This window comes from Lineus longissimus, chromosome 12 (genome assembly GCF_910592395.1).
Source record: "Lineus longissimus chromosome 12, tnLinLong1.2, whole genome shotgun sequence".
Classification (NCBI taxonomy): domain Eukaryota; kingdom Metazoa; phylum Nemertea; class Pilidiophora; order Heteronemertea; family Lineidae; genus Lineus; species Lineus longissimus.
In genome coordinates, this window is record NC_088319.1 from 5,738,549 (window position 1) to 5,762,226 (window position 23,678).

General features: G+C 40.0%; 1 protein-coding gene across 1 annotated transcript in view; it reads left to right on the forward strand.

Annotated features, from left to right (window-relative positions):
• LOC135496832 (uncharacterized) overlaps positions 1 to 23,678 on the forward strand; it is a 160,954-nt gene that overhangs the window by 14,008 nt on the left and 123,268 nt on the right. Inside the window, exons 9-24 of the mRNA XM_064786375.1 lie at positions 684 to 777; positions 1,124 to 1,235; positions 1,798 to 1,969; positions 3,619 to 3,808; positions 4,765 to 4,973; positions 5,538 to 5,659; positions 9,152 to 9,384; positions 9,672 to 9,817; positions 11,051 to 11,227; positions 12,765 to 12,923; positions 13,912 to 14,051; positions 14,943 to 15,171; positions 16,169 to 16,338; positions 17,806 to 17,983; positions 19,304 to 19,468; positions 19,972 to 20,157. Of these exons, the coding sequence (XP_064642445.1) occupies positions 684 to 777; positions 1,124 to 1,235; positions 1,798 to 1,969; positions 3,619 to 3,808; positions 4,765 to 4,973; positions 5,538 to 5,659; positions 9,152 to 9,384; positions 9,672 to 9,817; positions 11,051 to 11,227; positions 12,765 to 12,923; positions 13,912 to 14,051; positions 14,943 to 15,171; positions 16,169 to 16,338; positions 17,806 to 17,983; positions 19,304 to 19,468; positions 19,972 to 20,157 (2,682 nt within the window). The remainder of the gene's footprint in view (positions 1 to 683; positions 778 to 1,123; positions 1,236 to 1,797; positions 1,970 to 3,618; positions 3,809 to 4,764; positions 4,974 to 5,537; positions 5,660 to 9,151; positions 9,385 to 9,671; positions 9,818 to 11,050; positions 11,228 to 12,764; positions 12,924 to 13,911; positions 14,052 to 14,942; positions 15,172 to 16,168; positions 16,339 to 17,805; positions 17,984 to 19,303; positions 19,469 to 19,971; positions 20,158 to 23,678) is intronic.

Consider the following 23,678-nt stretch of genomic DNA (forward strand, 5'->3'; position numbering starts at 1 on the left):
TTCCTGTACTTGTCTCCAAGGCAATACTGATAGACCGTGGTCAAATTCCGTATCCTCGTATCACTTTAGTACGGCCTTGATCCCACCACACCCTCCTAATCCTTCTAAAGCAGAATGCATTGTATGGGTATTCACATGACTAGTGACGTCATCTGGGTTGAAATTATATTTCCCAACTTGGTATGACGAGCACTCGCGTCATTAACTATACTGTAGGCCTATACGCCCTTTTTCAAACAACCTCGAAGAAATGCGCAACATGTCTTCTATAGAATACCTTTTGTAAATGAAGATATCTCTCCGAAACATTGCATTATCAAGCCAATCTCACTGTTCTTGTTTCATACTAAATATCAAAGGTGGTTATACATTCTGTGGGCCCCTAGCTTCATGACTAACAGTATATCAGTGCATTCCCTCTCCTTAATTTTCCTAAGTTCATTAATCAATGTGCGTTAACCAAGCCAAGGTGCGTTGATATACTGGAGACACATTTGTGGCTGCTTCCAATACTTTACAGTTTTTATACAAAACAATAATAGACACATCAAAGAGAACAGGATTTTTCAGTAGGAGGAAACATTTAAAAAACATGTCAATCTGTTTCAAGTGGAGTGGACATTACTATCTGGTATAATAATCCTTTTTTTTTAAAGTACAAACCATCATTTTCTCGTCGATAGGGTACAAAGAATATGGAACTACCAGTCAAAGACCCGGACTACGCCAACAATGTCAGCGGCAACTTAACATGTTTACGAAAAATTGGAAAATACGGTAAATAGCTTGGTCGATCCGACATCATTTAAATTTTCTTTGTCAACATTTTACATGGCTGGGCAAATCTCCATCAGAGACACCGAGTTATGACGGTATATTGGCGTAACACGTCCAAATGCAGTGTTTCCTGTACCTGCTGTACGTGACGCTACAGAGATTTACACGAGAAGACCTGGCTTGATCATATTCAGTAGAGGACATAGAAAAAACACATTAGACTTATCCTGGCATAGAAAAGAAATTCGTTCGAAAAATAACCTAAACATCTTCAGCAGTTCTCTGGGTCAGGTATGATACAAGTGGTAATTTGATTACTAGGATATGATTTTTTCATCTCTACTAGGTTCCACCGAGGGAATAAACTGCTTTAGAAAGCTCGCTCGTGTTCTGAAGACTTTGCCCAATGAGAACCTTATCGCCATCACTAAACACGTTTTCAACGCCAGCGCATCTATGTAAGTAGGCAACAAGAGACACGGCAATGGTATTATCTGGTAGTGCCTACCTGCCGGCTGTAGGTGGACACAGCAAACCATACCCGTTCGATTTGTTTCTTCTAGGACTCCACCTCCTTAGTCATTTCGGAAATTTAAAACAGCCGATACTTCCCTTACGGCTGACTATTTCTTAAACAACACTTTCACAAATTCTGGAAAATAAATTAATAGATCTTAAAATGGCCAATTGCTGTTGTCGTTCCCATTGTTTGCTGAAACAAAGAAGGTTCGAAAAACAGAAGATTAAAATGGAGTTGCATACGGAGCTTTGCTAGGATGAGTGCTTGTAGTGTCATCTGTTTTGCACTCCTGAAATTCAATGGCAGTAACATACAATGTAGTCACATTTAAAAAAAAGTCTTATATGGGTCACATCTTTGAATGAAAAAGCAATTGTGGTGCCGCCTAGGCGATATTATAAGTTGTCATTCTGCTTACCACGAACACTCACATTCATTACGACAGTCAACACGACATTTAGTTTTAACAACATTTCATACTAACAACATGTTTCCTTCAGCTCGCCAAATGCCGCAACTTCAGAAGATATCCTGCACATGGTTGATGCCTTGGTAGACGTCGGGACTGATCTATCCATCAAGTTGTTGGTTGACTTTGCCTTCCAGTCGAACCCTGTGGTCTTGAAACGTATGCTGGCTCACATGCATGACGTAAATATGCCGTCATTCGAGGTTTGTATAAAAATTATCTATCAATCAGTTTAACCATTTCCATGTACTACTCAACCCAGTACACAGCCGCACGAACAAATGAGGTTTAATACTTTCCTTCCACTCCGCATTGCCGCGCGCACGTTCATCAGATTTTGTATCGAATATTATTATGTCTCCAGCTCTCGAACAGTAGAAAAATGCGTTATATTCATCGGCCTTTAGCATGTTCCATTCCTTGCGCGGGAAACTTCGCGTCACACAAGTGAATCCGAGGTTGGTCCGAAGTCTCACTCCACAGTTCAAAATCAGCCAATAGTGGCAATCCTCTAAAGTAGATCGTATAAAAGTGGTGTATTTCTTTGAATTGGCCGTACCGTGTCTGCCAATCGAGTAAGTTACTGTGCAGATCAGCTTTAGTGAGGTAGAGCATCAGAGATTTCCCTCCTGTCAACCAAAATGCGTTACAGGTAATGATTCTGTGATGCAGCTGGGGCGTGCAGTGACACTGCGCGTTGCACATGAGGGCGTGTTGTCCCGTCAAAAGGACACGTGAGTTGAATCAACCGACGAATAGACCACTTTGCGCCGTTTTGACCACGGATTTATTTTCAATAATTTGATTGTACATTAAATTGCTTTTAAAATATCATATTGGTTAGCTTATGTGACCGAACATTTTTCCATCCGAGTATATATGGGGCGCGAGCATGGCAGAACTTGAGACGTTTTTGGCTTGATCCTTGGCCACCTGTAGGATCTGTGAAGTATCAAAATATTTTGGGGCCACCTTCTGGTCATGAAACTAATTAAATGCACTGGAATTGCCTTCCAAAACTTTATTTTGACTCTGCTTCCATGAAAACGTGCAGAAATAGGTAGGTATCTGGTGCAAGTACTTTGGTCTCAGCATACATCTGAGTGATGCCTTACTCGTCACGCCAGGTCCTGGTTGGCTTAAGATTATTCACTCCGAGTGTATGGGTCGCGAACTTGGCAGAATTCTCGAAATATTTTGCTTGATTTTTACTGTTTACTGAATCTGGATGGTCACTACTGGTATTGAAACCGATGAGATGCACTGAAGGTGCCTTATAAATACTCCCGAGGACCCTGTCTCAAGAGAAATGTGAAGGTTTGGGTATTAGGTATTAGTAGTTGGTGTCAGCATGCATCTGGGTGATGCCTTGGTGTCACACCAGGCGCAGGTTTGACGTCTCGTCTGATGGATTTAATGAAACTGTGGAGTGAGACTTTCATGTACGCCATCCAAACAACGCCAACGTCATTGCCAGGGTGTCATCATACTCATGGTGGAGCTGCAGACAGTCTACAGTAAATTTAAAGCCACTGAACCGATTAACTGGCTTATGGTGTAAGTGTGACTTCGTACCTCAATCGAGAGGTTTCCGCGGGTTTAGGTTCTTGAATATAGGGCAATGAAAAGAGCTGGGGCAAATATGCCTGCATGAGCAGGTACACTTGAGAAAAAACATGTACTTTATAAAGGCAAATATTGAAAATATAACATGGGTCAGTTTGCCTGAGAGTCAACGATCAAGGCCTGTCTGACAACACTATAACAACATGGTTGACAAAATGTACAGTATGTATGCTTCCCAAGACTGAAGGAGATATCTAATCTGACTTTCGAAATGATCTCGTTCCAGCCTTTTGATCACACTCTTGAGCGGTACTGTTTCTTCCCTGAAACGTTCCCTGTAAAGGTTCAGGACGAGGAAACCCACCACAGTGCTCTCTTGGCGCTAGGCAGCCTCGTCAACAAGCACAACATTCATGGACGGAGTGAGCACGCCAATAGACTTGTCAGTGAACTTGAGAACATGCTGGGTATTCATGGTAAGGACAATTTTTCAGTAAATTGTCGCCGTCCTATTTGTAATGCAAACCATGTCAGACATGTCTTTATGTGTCAAAGCACATCACTTCACATGGCCTGTTTCACATATAGGTCGACATTTTATTCTATTCAGGCAAGAGAAAGAAGTATTACCAAAATTCAGTTCGAGTTGATTCGCTATTTGGCCACCAGAAAACCAAATTTAAAAGAAACATCAAAAATACTCTAAATCCTGAAGTAATTACCATCATCTCTAATTTCTATCACATATGCATGTAGGGATGCATGATACCATATCTGGGTTACTTTCATGGTTACAGAATTGAAAGTCAAACCCTAAAATTTCCAAGAATTCGACACAAGACGTTTTCGTCATTATTTTTCACAAAACATTTAATATTGACTTTCTTGCTAGCCAGATACATGCATCAGCATTTTGACATAAATATTGTAGGCCGATATGACCAATTTATCAGGTTGAAGTTGGTGAAGTTCCTAACACATCGTAAGGCTCATATTTCTATAATGTCTTACAGTAGGATTAACAACATTGACTAAAGTAATGAACGGGCTTTGGTCAACGCCCTACAAGAAACTTTATGACCTTGACACATCTCTGAATGTCACGGTAATTGCAAGGCAGCTTACTAATATCATACATTATTAATCTGTAACATCAACCAATTGTCAAAAAGCAAGGAGTCTAGTGATAGGAGCATCACAGCCTTTGTGACACTTCGACCCACTGTTCAATGTAAACGGCATCAATATGATACCGACTATTCATCAAACACTGGCGTTTAAAGAAGAACAAGATCTATGTTTAGTGCGTATTTTTGTAATCATAAAGTCTCAATTTCAATTTCATTTTCAATTTTTTAAATGATCAGCAAACTAGGCAGTTATGTGCGCCGCATTGGTCAACACGAGCTTATTGCAATAATCAATATTTCAGATGATTATGCCTACAACAAAATCCGCTCTTCCCTAAGCGAGGACGAGGTTGGATCATTTGACATGAAGCATGCAGTGCTGCTCGAAAGTTTAGGCAACGCGGAAATGAATCGATCGTATGACCACATCATCTCATACGTGAATTCGACCCGACATTCCTTCCTGAAGAGATCAGCTCTCCATGCACTGCGGTCAATCCAACACGATAACGTGAGTGAGGTTATCCCTTTAGTGCCCGAGACAATACCTTTATTGAAAAATTCGCCAAAACAGTTTTATTGACATCTCTTTCGGGTGTTGTTTGCTGTTGTTTGTCTTTTTTTGAATTTGTTCGAATTAACTTCGAGTGTAGACATGTTGACATGTCAGACACTTAGTTATACGTGTATATTTCTCTGGAGTCGGGGTGTGAGTGGGGGTATTAGTTCGCATCAACTTTGTACCAAGTTTTGTGAGAACCAGACGCCTATTTATAAAATCATTTGAAAATCCATTAACTGTTAATACATAAAACAACGTGTTTCTGGATATAAAACATTTTAAAAGACATCAACGAAAAAAACCTCAACAATCATTTTGGTTCTTGAATTAATTTTATGGTAGAAAATAAAAATTATTTTCTGAAATAAACTTTTCATATCTCACTTTGTCTTCTATCGTCACAAAAAACATATGAGATACTTTTTTGAAAACAAATGTTAGACTTCAAAAGAGAATTGAAGACGTGTTTTTTGTATGACTATCAAACATCAACCTCATTTTGTTTCTCCACAGGCTGTAGCGTCACTGTTCAACGCCGCTACCAAAGATGATAGCATGCTGATAAGGCACGAGTCTGCCCTGATACTGCAAAGGCACAGGCGAAAATCTGACTTCCCATTGGTCAGTCCACCTGGGTAAGCATGTGGCAGTTGGGCTTTTAGACGGTTATTCTCCCGTCGTATATTTGATATCATGCTCATAATGGCTGTGGTTGACAAGTTTGGGACATGCTCCCATTTGATCAGAATGACAGTCTCAATTGACTGACTGTCTCTCACGTGAGAGGCCATGCAGCCATCCGCACCACTATTTGGAATATCCATAAACCCCGTACATAGCATATACATTATTTGCCATTTTAGAAGGTTTGTAACTGATGGCGAATTCGTATTTTGCCTAATACTGAAATTTCAAATTGATACCCACAATTTTAGCGAGCAGTCTTAAGATTCCTTACATGAGCGGTCTTCTCTACATTAGTTCTGCCATTTTTGGTATAAAATGGCCTTGAAGGACGCAGGTGGTGGAGCGTCGGTCTCATAATCAAGATATCGTGGGTTCGATGCCCAGCTGAGTCGCCACTTAGAAACTTGATGTCCTACTGGTCGAGTTCGATTGAGCACTTAGTAGCTTCTTGTTGAAACCCCAGATTGATTTCTACGGAGACCAGGATAATAAATGGTCACAAAAGCGTATTGAGCAAGGTGGGAATCTATGGAATTGCGCTATACATGTAGAACCCAACATTTTCATTATCATTAACACTAAGCAGTCGGCTGCCCAGTCGCCACCTATTCCACAGATGCAGTTTCCATCAACAAATTGCACAATATAATGGAAAATTCAAAATCTGACTGAATGATGACGCTTTTCCGACGTTGACTCCGATTTGACCCGAGTTAGCACTCCATGCGTCGATCCTCTCCATGTAGGTCGAAGCACTAGGAAGGCGTGCCTCGAGCCATGGATCTAGGCTGTGAGGTCTTGCTGTAGATACCCGATTTTTCCTGGTTGCTTATCGGGGAATCAGGGAGATCTGATTGAATTAAGGAAAGGCCCAAACAACCTCGGTGGCGAATGACAGTACTTCTTATTGTTTGAACACATACGTTGCGTTCATTTGCCATATTTTCCTAACTGGGCATCGAACGATAAGAAAAATGGGAAAGAGAAGGCGTAATTTGAAAGATCTCTGCAAACAACATTGCCTCCATTGCCCTCAGTGACGGCCATGGCGATTTAGCGGATCCTGTGGATTCTGCGGAACCTGCGGAATCTGGTCTGCAGCGGATTTTCTATGTTATGGGTATCCGGTCGTTTCGCACCCTGACGCTTTCGCCCCCAAACTTAGCCTAATACCATTAGGCCCCACGTGGTGGCGCTGAAGGTGGCCGCTGCCGTGATGTAATGTAATCAAGCTAAATCAAGAGAGTGTCTGAGAGTCACTCTACCCAAAAATTAGTCGTATCGTCTTCTGGGACTTGGGATGGTTTTAAGGATCGTTGCCAGGATCTCGGGCTTGTCACCTGTCATTGCATGATCTTGCTGGCTGTTTGATCATCAAGAGTGGGATGATTGACTCGGGTGGACGTTCTAGAAATTTTTTTTATTTATTATCATGAGAGTGGGAAATTCTCTGATTAAACTGATTTGTCATCTGGGAGTCCTGGACATCATCAGTCATCATGTGACTTGAATAGGCAATCGTATGTTGCTCGTGCACAATTTTGCGAAGTTGTAGAATAAAGAGAGACGTGTCAACCAGGCCAGTGTAGATGTTTAAAATGTCTCCCTGGAAAAAGTGTCCGTCCCTATTGCATTCTGCACGATATTAACAAATTAACGCATGAGCGTAAATGACGTGTGTTTTTTCGGGTGCGTAACGACTTACACGATTACGAGCCAACTCGGCCTATTACCAACTCGGCCTGGGTTATATGTCTCATTAGGGAGTTTTTTTTTATTCATGCGCCCCCCCCCCCTCACAGTAGTTCCTAAAATCATTGATTTCTCGGTCCTCACAGTATGTCAGTGTTGATTCAGCAGTTGTTTTGGCAAAGACATGTTTTTTTGGAGTTTCTGAAACCTAGAGCGCTACTCAATAGGCGGCTAACAAGAAACTACGCATTTTACTGTTGTTGCCGACGTATGTGTACACTGAACTTTGGATGTGCGTCGGCCCCGTGTTGAAATGCCGTCCAGTGCCAGTTGGTGCGTTTTTCGCTGATTTGTGCAAAATTCAACATATCTCAAAAGTTCAATGGTTGACCCTCGATTTTTTTTGATTTTTGTGTAGCGTAAGCAACTGTCTTTCATGGGAGAATGGTCACCGTAAGAATTATTCAGGAAGAAATGTATAATATTTGGGGTTTTTCGTCATTGTCCGGCCCAATTGGCAATATTGCCATTTGGGATGGTGAACAGAGGTTGGGGCAAATGCGACGCTTATGATTTATTTAAAGAAATAAAATGCCCGATTTAACATCCTGCAGAATCAGAGGAATCGGGCGTTTCCAGTGATATACGACACAAATGGGTTGTCCTCATGCATTCACTTTGGAAATGCATTTTAAAATAGATGTTACGTCCTGTTAATGGGGCACGTCATCATCGCGTACATTTGAGAAAAACTCCCTTACGAGACCATAGATCACGGCCAATGTGGAAATCGTCCGATAATAGAATGCAGACATTTTTTTCATGCATGTTGGGGTTTTTCCGAAATGCTTGATAATCTTACATGTCTTAGCGGTTTAGACAATTTAACAGTTATGGAATATTACAAATATTTATTATAAGGATAATTTATCATAATATCGATATTCTCGTGCTGTTTTTATGCTGATTCCGCCCAGATTCCGCAGAATCCGCTAAATCGCCATGGCCCTCAGTGACCCTTTTCACGAGATGAACTCAAATGACGTCGTGGAAATCCCCCGGCTTCGATCGGGGAGCGGGAAAGAAATTCGCGCGCTAGGAATTCATTGACCCTTTGGGGGCAAAGCTTAAAGAAAATCGGGTTTTCTTATACCTAAGAATAAGGACAAAATTTCAAAGTCGTTGAAAATATTTTCAGATGTAAAGTGTGCTAATGAAACAGGACAAGAAACCTATTGAAATAAAAAAGCCACCCATTCCTTGAAAACAAACGAATATACCACCAAAACTGGTACATTTTATCCTACAAAGCATTGCCCCATGGCCATAACATCTCCAAACACTCTTGGAGCGATGTGCACGCTAATTTGATAGATTCGCCTTATTTTAGAATCTTATCATCGATTTCAAATTTAATACATCCGACCAGAGAGCTCTTATAAAACTTAGGCCGCCGTGGAAACATGCTTACAGTAACAGTTTATGGATAAGCTAAAGCATCTCTTGGTCTCTCTTTTGGGAGACCGTATGTTAATTGAGAGACCGCAGCTGTCAATTGTGATACCGAAGGGACTTGATACCTGGAACCAAAATGGCTGATATTTCAAAACTTGGTGAAAAGAGGAGATTGATTTGAAAAAGGAGAGAGTTCTCAGAGTCCTGCGGTACACATTTGCTATTCGTTCGTGTTAAGCCTCTTTCTACAGTAAGTGCCTTAATTTCAACCGCATTAGGTCACTTGTTTTCAGATCAGATGAAGGCAGTGTTAAAGTCACAGAAGGACCAAAGACGCTGGAAGACGCCCGTCGCCACAGATATAGGCGAAATCTACAAGACATCCTACAACAAGTCAAAAATCTCTTCAAACCAATCAAATTCAACCTGAAGTCGCCCTCCATAGATTGGAGAAAGGTTCTTGGAAGTATGAAACTCGGTGCTTCCTTTGGAACTACCATCAGGAATGAACTGGACTTGCACATACGTATGTTTGCCCAACAACTTAGGTCTTTCTCCTCTGATCATGACCTGCACGCCCTTTGCCGACCTTGAAAATGCAATTTAGAACACTTAGAAACAGACCGGTGATATAAAAATAAACGTTACACGTTGGTCATGAATAGTATCTAACCGTATCGTCTTTATTTGTTGCCTGAATTTGATATCCCTTCAGATACAAGCAATGATTTTGTCTGCATGTACCAATCTGATGTTTTGCATCTTTGTAGCATGAAATCAATCAATGTATGAAATCGATTATTCTTATCACAGGCCCCCTTGAAGGTAATTTTAACGCGGACGCCTCCAACGAAGCATATACAACCATTCATCTCGGGATTGTCGGAGTAAATGTTGACCTCGTAAGGGCAAAAATATGTTTTTACGGGTCGGCAAAATACAACCTGAATATCCTACAGGTATGCATACCTTTTTTTTAGCTACTTGCATTTCACATCTTTTACATCATGTTTAACCAAATTGCATTTAACAACGTTGGCGGTTATAGAAAACTTATTTGTAGGAAAAAAAACACCCGCCTATTCACAGTTGTATTGTTTCAACACTACAAAATTACACTCTTACGCTTGAATATTGATATCGTCGCCTCAACCATTGCAGTCACGAAAAGGAGATGGCGCCATAATGCGCGTTTACCCTTTTGAGCGTGTACTTGCAATGCTACCCTGGGCTATAGCTTCGTGCACGGCGCCTTCCTCTGTCTGCATGAAAGTTTGATTTCAAACATTTGAAAAAATTCAGTGTACAGAAGAACAGACACATGTATTTTAGACCTGCAAAAGATTACATCTTTCACCGCAAGAATTAGTTGGGTCAAAATAGGGGGTTGTGTGCATCCCTGGAATATAGTAGCAATATAAGTTTGATATCGAAAAACAATGTGTAGAAAGCGGATAAAAAGATAACTGAACAAAACAATGTCTCATGCAAATTTGACGTGGTTGGCAAACTTTGACGAGGGTTGTTTACTGATGTTCCCAATCAAGGGACTAGCTGCCAACCAGTCCTGGCACCGAGCTGTGTTCGTAACTTGAAGTATACCCGACATCGTTTCGCCATTACCTCCTAATACTTATCTATACGGCGTGAAAACCCTGTCAGGCTGTAAAGAATGTCCTTCAATCCGGATGACAAATTGGCTTTCCAACTGCTACCAAGCGTCCTTCCAGTCAATGTAACCACTAGGTTTTTCTTCGCCGTAATGACGTCATCATGTCATGTCACGTCATTTATTGCCGTCGCGTTTGGTCTCGCCGTTTCTACGTACCGAAGTAAATCATCGTCTGTGGGTGGGTGTCAAATTTTAGCAAAAGCATCGTCATGTACAATTCGTTTGCAGCCAGCGGTTGTACAATGCATCAGGAGTGCACACGTATTTGTAAATTTGCTGAATCGTCTGTAGCTTCATACCTAAACATTGAAATATCCGACAGTGACGTAAACAGTAACTCCCACAAATTCCTCTTTGAATTGAGACGTCCTTCCTCTCTTACATCACGTAGGCGCAGCCGAGAAGGGAGAGGGTTGCGACCGATCCCCTTATGGAGGAAAGCGTTATTGTCTAGGAGAACACCTCAGGCTGGAACACAATCCTTTGAAAATCCTGGCTACGACTATCTTATTAATTTTAGGAATTCAACTTCAACGACCTTCTAAAGCAGATCAAAGACTTTTTCAAGATTGTTGATGATAGTGTCGATTTAGTCAATGATGGAATAGAGTATATGCATGAGCTGGTGAATGGCGAGATCAACATCAAAGACATAATTGCAAAATTCGCAGACGTCTTGGAGGAAATGCCGAAAAAGGTAGTTTGTGATTTTAAAATTTAAACGTATCTATGTCTTCTTATTATTTATTGTTTATTTTTCCTTTTTCCTTTCTCCTTTCGTGTTTATAACCCAAAAACATTTTGTGGTACCCCTTTTCCTGTCCTGGCATCGACTGCAATTTGTTCCTGTTTCTTTTTTGTCGCAATTTTTTTTTCTTACATTTGATAGCAGTAGTAATATACAATGTGCATGTAACACTTGTGATATCAGTATTAACGATACATCAAAACACGTCCAGCTAAAATCGAATAAACATGCGCAGAACCGTGACTTCACACAAGCTTAGTGCAAAAAGATAACATGTCTCAAATTACACCCTTTTATTGAGAGGCCAAACGCCAGAAATTATTCAATTTTATATCTTATTTAAACATTGCTAAAAACTGTTGAGACTTGTTTTCTAACCCAAGAAAGTATCATCACATCGACTCTGGTATCATCTATTATAGATCATTCGTGGGGATTTAGCAATAGCTTTCTACGCTGATATGTTAGGCCTACGTTTATTTGCCTTTGGTGGCTTATAGTCCATCTGACCCTCACAGACGCAATAGGGCTTGTCATGATGAACCTTGGGATTGAATTGTCTGTTCAGTAGGTGTACAATAGAAATATATCCTGACCACAAAAGAAAAAGAGGTACAACATTCTGCTGCGATGCTTTTGGGAACTAGACAGTTCGCGTGCACATCAATACTATCGAATAGCTTTTTTCTTTCATCAGTTGACTGAAAAATAAAGATTTGCGGAGAGTGTTGTATATCCTTTTATTTTTGTCGGACATTGGTTCCCATGTGATTATTCCCATGCAAAAATAACGATACGTATTACAGCTCCGAAGTGCAGCACAGGCCTTGGGCCAGCGGATTAGACTCACGCATGAATGATCTTCGTCTCAACACAATAGAATAGTTGCGGAACTCGGTTTGTTCCAAATGATTATGGGCCGGGGTAACAAGCATAACGGCTGATTTCGATGAAAATGAACATCTTCGGAAATTCCTGAAAGAGAAATGTGCCCTTTTCACTGTGCATGTTGAAGGGTTACCTGAGACAGATCAGAGTTGTCCTAGTTAATAACGTGATGTAGTTTAGAGTGACTGAACGTGCTCAACCAATTTTGCATTACATTACACATTTACAGAGAGTGGCTCGTAATTGGCCAATAGTGGTTATACACTGACAACCTATCGCGAGCATATACGTACGAATGTACAGAAGTTTGTCATCGATTTTCAAACACGAAATATTGTATTGAATTAAATTTGCTAATGCATACTTACAATGAATCCAATTTGCTACAAGATATTTTCGAAGATTTTTAATATCTCAGCTTAAAATCTTACACGCATCTCAAAAAGATTTATGCAATGTACGAAACTGATATAAGAAAATATTTTAATTGAAATAACAGAAATCTTTAATAAGAATGTATCGTGATTTTCAACAAGGGACTAGTTCCTGAACAATATACAACGTTTATATTTAATCAATCAATTTATTATCATTCTAGATGATAGACATTGGTCGCAATGCACTTAATGCAATGGCAATGGTTGGATCAATCGACGAGAGCGAGTTTCCACCCTTTCTTAGGCCAACAAGAAACGTCATAGTTCGAATCACCAACCTCTACACTGACATTAAAAATGACGTCATGGACTTCTATAATGTGAGTAAAGCACGATGGACTGGATGCCCAACAGTATCTATAGCTCACTTCTCATCGAAGTTTGCTTGCACGATAAGGTTTTTTTAGGATTCACGTCCTAACTTATCACGTGTCACATGTCATATGTCACTTGTGGCAAATATTTTTGTCAACTGGCTTAGTATATGGTCATTTAGTCCGAGAGCAGAGAGGGTTAACCTTGCATTGTTGTAATCAATTTTTTTTTGTATGGGTTTGAAATCATGACATGACGCGATATCATAATGAAAAGTGTCATCATGAATCATGCAGACCTATATATTGGAAATGACTTACTTGTTGACTGTGGTGGTTTCTTATCGGATCGGCGCTGTTGATATGTGTTTCTACTACCAGCAAAATATAAAAAATTCACTGAAAATCAAAGCAAAGTATACTTAAAACAATATCTATAAATTCTTACTCTTCTGTACTGCTTAATTCTGGATGAATTTTGATGAAATCATCTATATCTTTAAATAATATGTCAAGTTTCACTAAAAGATATCCATTAGAAAAATCAGTCACTGTTTCTTTCATTTCTGTTTGCCCCATTTCCCTTCATCGCATTCCTGAAAAATAATCAATTTGAAAAAATATATTAATGACATCATCCAGCGTCAGCACGTTTCTAGAAGCCTGCAATAGGCTCCCCGAGCCACCTATTGCCAATCAAATGTACTAACACTAACTGTTAGAAGCTACAGTCATCAAAAGATAGATGGCAATAGTGAATTTCATGGTTTCCATCGAAATACATACCAGTAAGTCCCTGACGGGCACGCACTGAAAGGGTTAAAGAAAGGATGTAAATGTGCACATAATACATTGTAGTTGGCCTTAGGTTGGGTTCATTGAGGTAACATTCATATAGCAATCGAACAGTAATCCGACAAGTAAACTCTGCCCAAGTCCCTGCCTCAGGATTGGTCCGTGAATTATAGTTTTGTTTTTTTCTCGGGATTTTAAGGAAGTGACCAACGCAGTTATGACATTTAAACGAGCATACAAGACCATCTATGAGAGTGTGGAATCCGTTGTCGAAGCGATGTCTCAGTTTTTGGAATCTCCCAAGCAAGCCATATCGGCAGTTTTCAAGGGCGTCATGAAGTGAGTAAGACAATGATGAGTTATCGAATACTGTAAACATGTCAAGGTTCACGCCTCTATTTTTTTGAGAAAATGACGTTTAATTATTCTGCCCTTTACCTCGCCGTTAAAAGAATTTAGGTCCAGCCCAATTCCATAAAAATACAGTACCAGCAAAAATTCATTTCTTCATAATCACTCTAAGTTAGAGGCTGGACCAACCTCTGTCAACAAGCTGCAGTTAACGTAATTGTAGGAGTATAGTGATAATTTCACAAATCTGCTCATATACTAGATCCACTCACCAAGATCCCAAACCCGACAATACCCGATTTGTACCACCATTGGTAGAGTCTAAACAGCCGAACACAATAGTAGGCCTTTCGCCGCCATAAAAGGGTTGGGATATCTATTCAAGAGTTAACAACGCAATCGTCATGAATAGTCATGACTCTCTACAGCTGAACTTTTCATATTACAATTTAAGACCAATTGGATGAAACGAAGACAAGATATCCCACCCCTTTTGTCTACTATTATGTCCGGTTGTTTATATAAGCCCTACCCATCGAGGCGGTAGTAGAACTCGGGTATTGTCGGGCTTGGGATCTTATTGGTGAGTGGATCCAGTAAGATATTATTTCGGAGCTAACTTGTTTTCAAAAGTTTGTAATAACCCCTTTGAAATGAATGTCCTGTTGTCGAAACGTATTGATTCGCCCTCATATATTCAATAAATAAATAGCGGAGAGTCCAATATATCAATGACTGACTGGAGCCTCATGAATATTGCGGCCATTGCAAAGTCCTTTGAGACAGACCTTCGTCAGCAGACATACTTTCGTCAGTAGAAAGCAATAGAAACAAAATCTTGCCATTAAGTATGATTATATAATCATTATCGCCTTTCAGCATAAAAACGGCGATCACTGATCTCCTCAAAGCAAAGAACGCCACAATGGAAGCCTGCTTCTTCTTGAAAGATGAGAAACCGTATTGGTGGGATCTGAAGACCCTGTACATAGAGATCAAGAAAGAAGTTACTGCCGCAATAAATGCACTCGTCAAGGGTGGGAAATCCTGGACGAAAGACATCATCAAAAGCGATGATCCTATTGCCAAACTGACAAAGTTGACCACGGTTTGTAGTTCGATTTCTTGCTGTGTCGTTGCACAATTCAATTGCTGTTTCTTTGACGATGGCTTCTTTGTTGTTCCCGTTATTTTGCTTGAAGTTCTTAAAACGTCTATGTGACACAAAGTTGCAAAACATATTCGGACTATTTCGAAATGAATTGCTGGTGCGTCGATCAATGGGGCAAATCAATTCGTATGACGGCGCTCGACAAGAGCATGCGTTGGATTCACACGTTGCTGTGCCATAAACTTCACAATAATACAGTACATATTGTGGCTGTGCTACATGTGTAAACACGATAAGCCACTGTCTCTCATTTGTGTGGGTTTGAAAGAGAAAGGAATAACAGAAATTGCCTAATTCACTGCTTGAGTTAGGAAAATGTTTACGATAATATTCAAATTTGAATCAGACCGTATATGTTGGAATTTGAAAAAGACCGTATACATTTTCTAATTTGAGTCATACCTTGTACACTTCGTATGTTTAAATTTGAGTCGGACCGTTTATTTTGTAGTTCCATACAATTGCATACGATCTAACAAAAACTGTCTTGCCGTGCTATAGAAGTCATCATCCTTCTTGAGTTTGGCAACTATGCATTCCTTTTTAAATTTTTTAAATTTAAAAACATTATTATAGTTGAGACTTTTTGATAAATGCAGTGGTCACGAAGATCATGCATAAGAGCACGTTTCCGTACGCACTAAAAAAAGCTATTTTTGAATCGTGTGAACTGACATATAAATAAAGTAAAATTGCCTAACTCAAATTACACCATTGGTTTTCTTTTTGACTATTCCCAACTGTCAATTTGATCAAAAATTTTGGCAATGTCAAAATAGGATTGTGTGTGTTTATGAGTTAATTTAGGCTTACCTATTAATTTGAACATAGAGTGAGTTTGGTAATGTTGGGTAATGTTTGGCAAACTTGGCTCCTATAGTTGATATATCGTATCTATCACCTATAACTTATAGCAGTATTCTTTTTTTACTAGAAAAGGGTAAGAGAAAAGGTGCTCGCCGAGCTAAAATCGGTGATCGACATCCTCGTGAGCCCACTTAAATCAACGCTGGGAAACCTGGTAGAGCCTTTCCTAAAAGTTTATAATCGGTTGATGGACATCGTTCAACGGCTCAAAGATTCCTATGTACAACTCAAGACGGGGTAGGTCTCTAGATCTGACAAGCGTTTATAAAATATGAAGCGTATATTGCTGAGGACCGAGTGTTTGTGTTGATTATCAAGAATGTCATGTAGTCTTGTGCAGGTAGTGTGATGTAATGTAGTGTATGAGTAGGAAGCTGGCATCCTGGATAAAACAAAATATCAATATTTTCTCTGAAACATTTAAGTTCGAAAATGTTAAATAAATACTCGCTTTATTATTGCTTGAATTTGTTAGAAGAGCAATCTGAAGCGAAATATTGACAAAATTTTTACGAGCAATTAGAGAGATCAAATTGAATGGAAACAACCAATTTGAGACAAAAACTAGTCTCCTTGATAGAGAGGTTGTTCTTAATAGAAAGGTGTCCGCTAAGGGAGGTTCAACTGATTGGTTTTCTCACTGTGTACGAAATCTATGGTTGCGAGATAATCCGTTTTCCAAGTCCGCATGCAGGTATGAGAGACAACGAATACATTACTGGTTGATGGTATCTGTTAAATGCGACCTGGTTAGTGACGAGGTACCTTCGACCCAAAATAATTGCTAACATCTAATTGGTTATGCATCAAATGACGTAAATCATACCCAATTGTCCGCATGCATTCGGGTTAGAATAATTCTACATTTACTTAATAACCACGATTATTGACTACAGGCAACGACTAATAGATTAATAATCTATTCTGGCTGCAGAACACAAATATACGTGTAGCTCGGCTATATTCAACCCGGATGCAGAAAACAAACATATTGTAGCGGTAAAATGGCTTATATAGTTAGTCACCTTAAACGTCGCAACTCTGAACTCGAACCCAAAGACTAAACCAACTGGATTTCACATAATTTATTACTCACGTCCCTCAAACTTCTCATTTACAAACAACTCCGAAACACCACAAGGCAAAAGACTCTGGCGCTTTTCAAGAGAATATCTTGTAGCTACAGCGCGTGGATGACAGACCTTTCACGAGTTGATTTCTGGATCTGCATAGGACTCCTCAACACGTCTAAACACCAACCTTTATATCTAATTACTCTCACCCCTAATTGGTAAATAGCCCAGCCCAAATATCAGGCTCTAAACCAACTATCACTCGGTAATTAAGGAAACAACCAATCAGCACACAACTGTATCAATATAAGATAACCAGACGGGGCAGGGGCCTAGTAACCAGGTACTAATCAGGAAGTTCATAAAAGGGGTCAAACAGTCAAACAGTTAGATATTATAAAACAATGGAAAGGATCAATTAAGAAGAAAGGTGTTAAACTCACACCGGTTAACGATCCTGGGTATCTGGGTTTACTGACAGCCAGAGAAGAACACAGAAATAATAATTATAGATTTGGTGGGCCATTCCTGATATTGTCACAATATGATGTGTTGATAATGTTAGAATCACAATATGTGTGAATTGCACTTCTTGCCGAGAATAGTGACCGAACTTACATCACTTTTCCAGATATGAGAAGGCCCTGAAGTTAATCACCAGTTTATTTGGAACACGGGCTCATGCTCTTTTCCCACGGACTCAACGGGAAGCTTCATCTGGGAAGTGCGGCATATCGGGATTCTTCCCTTCCAACATCGGCTACAAATCTGGCATGGGCATCGACCTTCTTATCCATCCAGGCAAAAATGTAAGACAACAATAAAATCGGTCGTTTATCTCTGAATTTATGAGAATGCTGTGCGATCTTTCTGGCCGGCTTTCTGGCCGGCAATTATCAATACCTTTTTAGGGCAACATTTAGGGCATATTTTTCATATTTAGGGAGTTTTAGGCACATTTGTAGCCAATTTTAACGTGATTTAGGGTATATGATTTCATGCACATACTCACAAAATGCTTGTCTCGATGCGTTTGGCAAAACCTCCACTGCGCGTGTGTTGGAGACCGGTAATCAAATCTGGCTTCTTCGTCACTTACGTAATGTAAAGCACGATCCTATGATTCTAAAAGGAACCAGATTTGATGGCCGTCGGATAACTAACACCAGGATATGAGAAGATATGCCAGTCACATCAGACATTGAGCAGCGCGTGATCACCAGAAAAAGAGAAAATTAGGGATTTTTAGGTCAATTTAGCTTAATTCGATTGAAATTAGGGATTTTTAGGGGAAGGTGACAAAAATAAGGGATTTTTAGGATTTTAACAGCCGCCAGAAAGCCTGCTCTTTTAACCTGTGGCTAATTTCACTGAATCTTTAAGGAAAGAATGGATCGATGGAGACTATACTTCTTTTTATAAACAGTTGAAAGTTCAATACATGTATAATGTTGATGGCATTTCTTGGCATGGTAGACCTCTGCTTCTTGACTGGACGCAATTTTGAAGCGACCTGAGCGGTGACCTTGCATAAGTTGAGGGAATCTAGGTAATAAAGGTACAGGAAAAAAGGTACAGGAAAAAAGGTACGGAAATAAAGGAACAGGAAATAAAGGTACAGGAAATAAAAGTACCGGAAATAAAGGTACCGGAAAAAAAGGTACTGGAAAAATAGGTACACAAAATGGCATAAATAGGTAAAAAAGGTACACAATTTTTTTAAAAAATATAATTTGAATTCTCCCTTTTTCTTCGGATAAGGTGTGATTTCCTGTCAGCTCCAGCCAGAGAGTTGTGATAGAAGAGAGTCTTGTGGTGTTAGGCTGAGGCAGACTGCCGCTAGTTTGGTTGCCATTTTGTTCAGTCAAAAGTCATGACTGTGTACTGGCGTACAGTGCAATACATGCACTGACCATATGTCGTTGTTAGGTATATAGTATTGTCCATACCAAAGGGGAGGTACTATTTTTATAATGATTGTACATGTGCCCACCCTGAATACCAAATAGTGGTGGCCATTGGATGTTCGTCCTGCTCGTATAGCACAGTATGCATGTGACACGCGTGGTCACTAAGGAAATTAGAAAACAACGGTAACTGCGTTTATTCAAAGGTCAATTGAATTTCAGGTGGTAGCCCCTTTCGCTGGTTCGATCATGTTGACAGACAATGCAAATGAAGTTAAAATCTCAACTCGTGGTGGGCTGTTCTCGAAAACGGATATTTTTCTGACGAATGTCGAGCCAGATTCAAGCATCAGGAACCCAAAGGATCGTGCTTACTCCCAATTACAGGTACATGTGTATGACATTAGCGAGTTTCAGCAAATCAACTGATCTCTCCCGCTTGATGTATTTGTATCGATTTTACGCACATGCGTGATAATATAAGGTAATTTGTGACGTGGCCATGTCAGACACGGCGGGACAACATTAAAGGGATTAGTTGGTGTTGACCAAGCATCTCACGATGACTTTGCTGAATATGTTTATATTGAGTACGTATTCTAGGTGCCTGAGTTTGCAAATGGTATCACAGTTTCATGACCCGATATAACATCCTTTAAAGATGCAAGTTGCCTTGTTTGAAAAATAACTCCTCATTCTCTTTATACTCGCACGGTATTTTGGAATTGTGTTGAAAGGCAAGCGACAATGATATCATAATGCTCGCGGGTCGTTTTTTTCAATATGAAACTGAACGGAATTCTACGCACATTGTCATGATAGAGGGCGTGCTGTCTGCAATGGCGGAATATCCAGATAAAATACCTCAGTCTCAACTTTAATTTTACCAGGTGTATGCTGGCCAAGTTATTGGTGTCGCCACTTCAACCCCATGTAGGACCGACCAGAACCACATTCATTTTGTTGTGAAAAAGAGAAATGGAAAGATCATCGATCCGACAAGGTTTATCGAGCCAAGAAAGATCCATGTTCCGACATGGATTCATGGATGCAACGATTACAAATATGTTTTTATGGTAAGTCCCTTTAGTAATAATAATCATGTTGAACATGTGCTATTGATCGGGATGAAATGTTCGTTTTAAATTATTAAAATATTTAAGGCACAACTTGACAAAACGTTAGGCTTCCTTTAGACATTGAAAATAAATGTATGCTGCTGTTGAGAAGTTCTGCCGCCTTGGTATCGCGGTTTGTATTGTTTGCATGTTATGTCACAAACTTGACATTGAAGGCCAATGCGGTATTTTGCTATTTCCTGCTGTAAGGCGATTAAAAGTACACCAACCAATTAACACAACAAAGAAAACCCGATGCATCCATTCCAAAAATATAACCATTTATGTGTACCTAACCAAGCTATGACCGGTGTGACAGCGGATATTGTCCCCCTGGAGTAATAGTCCGGTAGCATTGTATTTGACCAATTAAGCAGCATGATCTATTGTACCGCTAACCCTAACCAAAACATTTAGCAATGCGGGCTATTGTTACACGGACTATCAGCCCTAGGACTACTATCCCCGCCACACAATAGTTCTGCATATGGTACATGTATAATGGTTATGGTAGGCAAAATGGACTCGAACATGATGGGTGCTTTTGACTTCATTAATGATTTTTAGCTCAGCTGACAAAGTCAGCGGAGCTAGTCAAATAGCTGTTCAATTGGTGTCCGTCCTTCCATCCTTCCATCCAGCCATCTGTAGACAAAGTTGGGCATTTTGTAATTATGCAACCGAGGCACTTCAAATCTAGTCTTGCTTATAAACACCGCAGAAAATGTTGCTTACGGAAAAAAATTTGGGCGATTCGACTCAAATTCAGCTCCCCACGGGGCAAAATGCGTAAATGAAAAAACAATTTTTTGACGCTCTATTCCAGCAGATAAAAGCTTGAAATAAAGTTGAAAAGGTCTTCATGATACAGAAGTTTTGATATAAAAAAGATTAGTGTGGATTTATATCACCAGTTGGCGGTAGTGAGCAAAACTGTTGTTTGACCCCGGATGACCCCGCTTTAAATTTCCCGCCGAGGGTACCTGGCGAACTATCATCAAGAAAATGGCGGCGACCTTTTTATTTCTACCGGAGCGATGATTTGTAAGTGACAAATTTTCTTATTGAAGCCTTTACGGTAATGTATTTTGGTACGAAACTTCACACGTTTATAGAAAAGATCAACGAGAATGTGTTCAAATGCCCTCATAACGATGAGTTCAACGGAATTTGGTCAAAACAACCTTCGAATGGAGTCCACTTTCTTTGCGAAATTGAAGCGACGACCTCATTATTTATCGTAATTTATGCAGATCTGAGTCTAACTGATGGGTGATGTTCTGATTTGTGTTCAAACTATTGGAAACTTCGGAAATTAGTTCTATTAATTCTACTACTCTGCAGGAGTATATAATAGCCATTGATGTTGACAGCTAAAAGCACGAAAACTTTGTTGTTGATCGTCGGGGCGGATTGATATGTGGTTGTGCGTCCAAGGCGATTAGGTCATTCAGTTAGTTTAAGAAAGATCATGATCATAAAGATGCGTGTTGTGTTATCATAACCGGAAAATAAGTTGAAGTTATTATTAGTACTACGATTCTTACATGAGTAAAAAGTAGACGTTTTAAGCAACACAATAATGTTACTCCCGTAAAAAACTGTCAATTCTCCTTACCACAGAAGCCAAGCCATTGCTGTTATAGTGTTAAGTTATGCAGGGGCTTAATCAATTACCTGCACTCCCTGTGGGGTGAATAACATTACCTTTTGAACAGCTGGCTGTAGGGGGATGATTGGAACAGCCGGTATACCTGCTGACCTGCTGAACCCAGGTTAATGTTATTTTCAATCCACGATTGCAGGTCATCTGATTTTCGAGATTTCGCGGGAAATGAAATTGTAAACAAACGCATGTGTGCAGTTCAAATGTAAACAAAAATGTATTTTTGGTACTTTTGGTTGCTGGACTTGGGTTTTCCCGCAGTTAGGAGCTGGGGTCAAATTGGTGGTCAATTGTTTATGGGTGCTGTTTTAGTCGGACGATGCTAAATGCGATCACCTACAGTACCCGCCTCGTTTTGAAATTAACTCAATGACGTCACTAATCTATTCTTGGGCTGAGGGTTTTCCGATGGGATAATTTATTTTTAACTTTTGACACGTGTTTGCTTGACGCAAGGGCCCAACGCGCCGCGTAGCGGCAAAAAAGCGAAGCTGGCGAAACATTTATAACGGGTCACCGTCACTTATTATTGGACTTATAGCGCATTTACGGGGTTGCAACTCTTTTGCTTTATAGTGTCACCAGGAAAGAAAAGCATGCGACCTAACGCCGATCTATTTGTATAAAGTGATAATTTAAAGGTATATAGTAGGAAATATCAATAAAATAATCATTCCATGTCGTCTTTTGAGGGCATTTTTGATTGTAAAAAATATATGTGTACGTCACCGTAGTCTCTGCAATGATAATTTTATCAGAGCAGTCTCGCGCAAGTAGAAGTTCTTTACCTATTAGTTCTTCACTTATTAGTCTCAACGTCTGGCGCAAAGCCAGACGTTTTCCATTACGATTTCACTACGATGTTTGACAAGAAGGAGCAGTGCGCGAGATATGCTAATGAGCAGACTTCCCTCGCTTGAGTTTCTGAAGAATGTTCCATATCGCGCTAAGCTCATCACTGCTGATTATGACAGGCGTGCAACGGTAGGTATTTGCTCCCCAACTTCCACCCTAATACGGTACAATAAGTTACCATTTGATGGGAATGGGACAATGCCCTCACTGTGTATGGAGTCATAGGGATAAGAAGACATTATTCATTAGTGTTGGTACAAGTGATTTTGCCCAAAAAGCATGTGCATTCAAAAAACAAAATATGCAAGGTATCACGTACATGACCATGACGACGTGCAGAAAGTGCACTGGCCAGTGCATACCCTATGGCTATGTACTAGTAAACATGGTAAACATGAACAACATCATTATTCATCGGCAGTTCATTTTACTCCGAGCTTTTCCTGAAACATATAGCCATGATGATTAGGCCTACCATGTACCATGACATGACCAATAACAGCACTAGATCATGTAGATGTCAACAAGTTCACATGAACCGTATAATCCCGCATTGCGCATGTGGGGCATGCGTCTAAACCAAAGCCCCAAAATCACTTGTTTTGGTCTATTTCACTTATGTTTCCCCCGTCTCCCACCCCGGTCCATAATACATTTACAGTTTACAATCCCCAATCATGGCCCAACAAAAGGTCATCGGTTGACTAAAGGAACAGAACTGTTCAATGGATTTATAGTTGAATGCGATCAAACTACGTCTTTTCAATCGTGGATTGTAAATTTAACCCCATGGGCCTAGGGAAGGCCCTATAACAATACTTTCGACACAGTTATTATCTCCGCTGCCTCCACCATGTTACACGCAGTGCTCACTGCTGATTTTAAAAAATGCACCACCTAGTCAAAACAGGACATATGTTCTTCTAGGAATAGATCTCTTTCCAATATTTCGTCATTC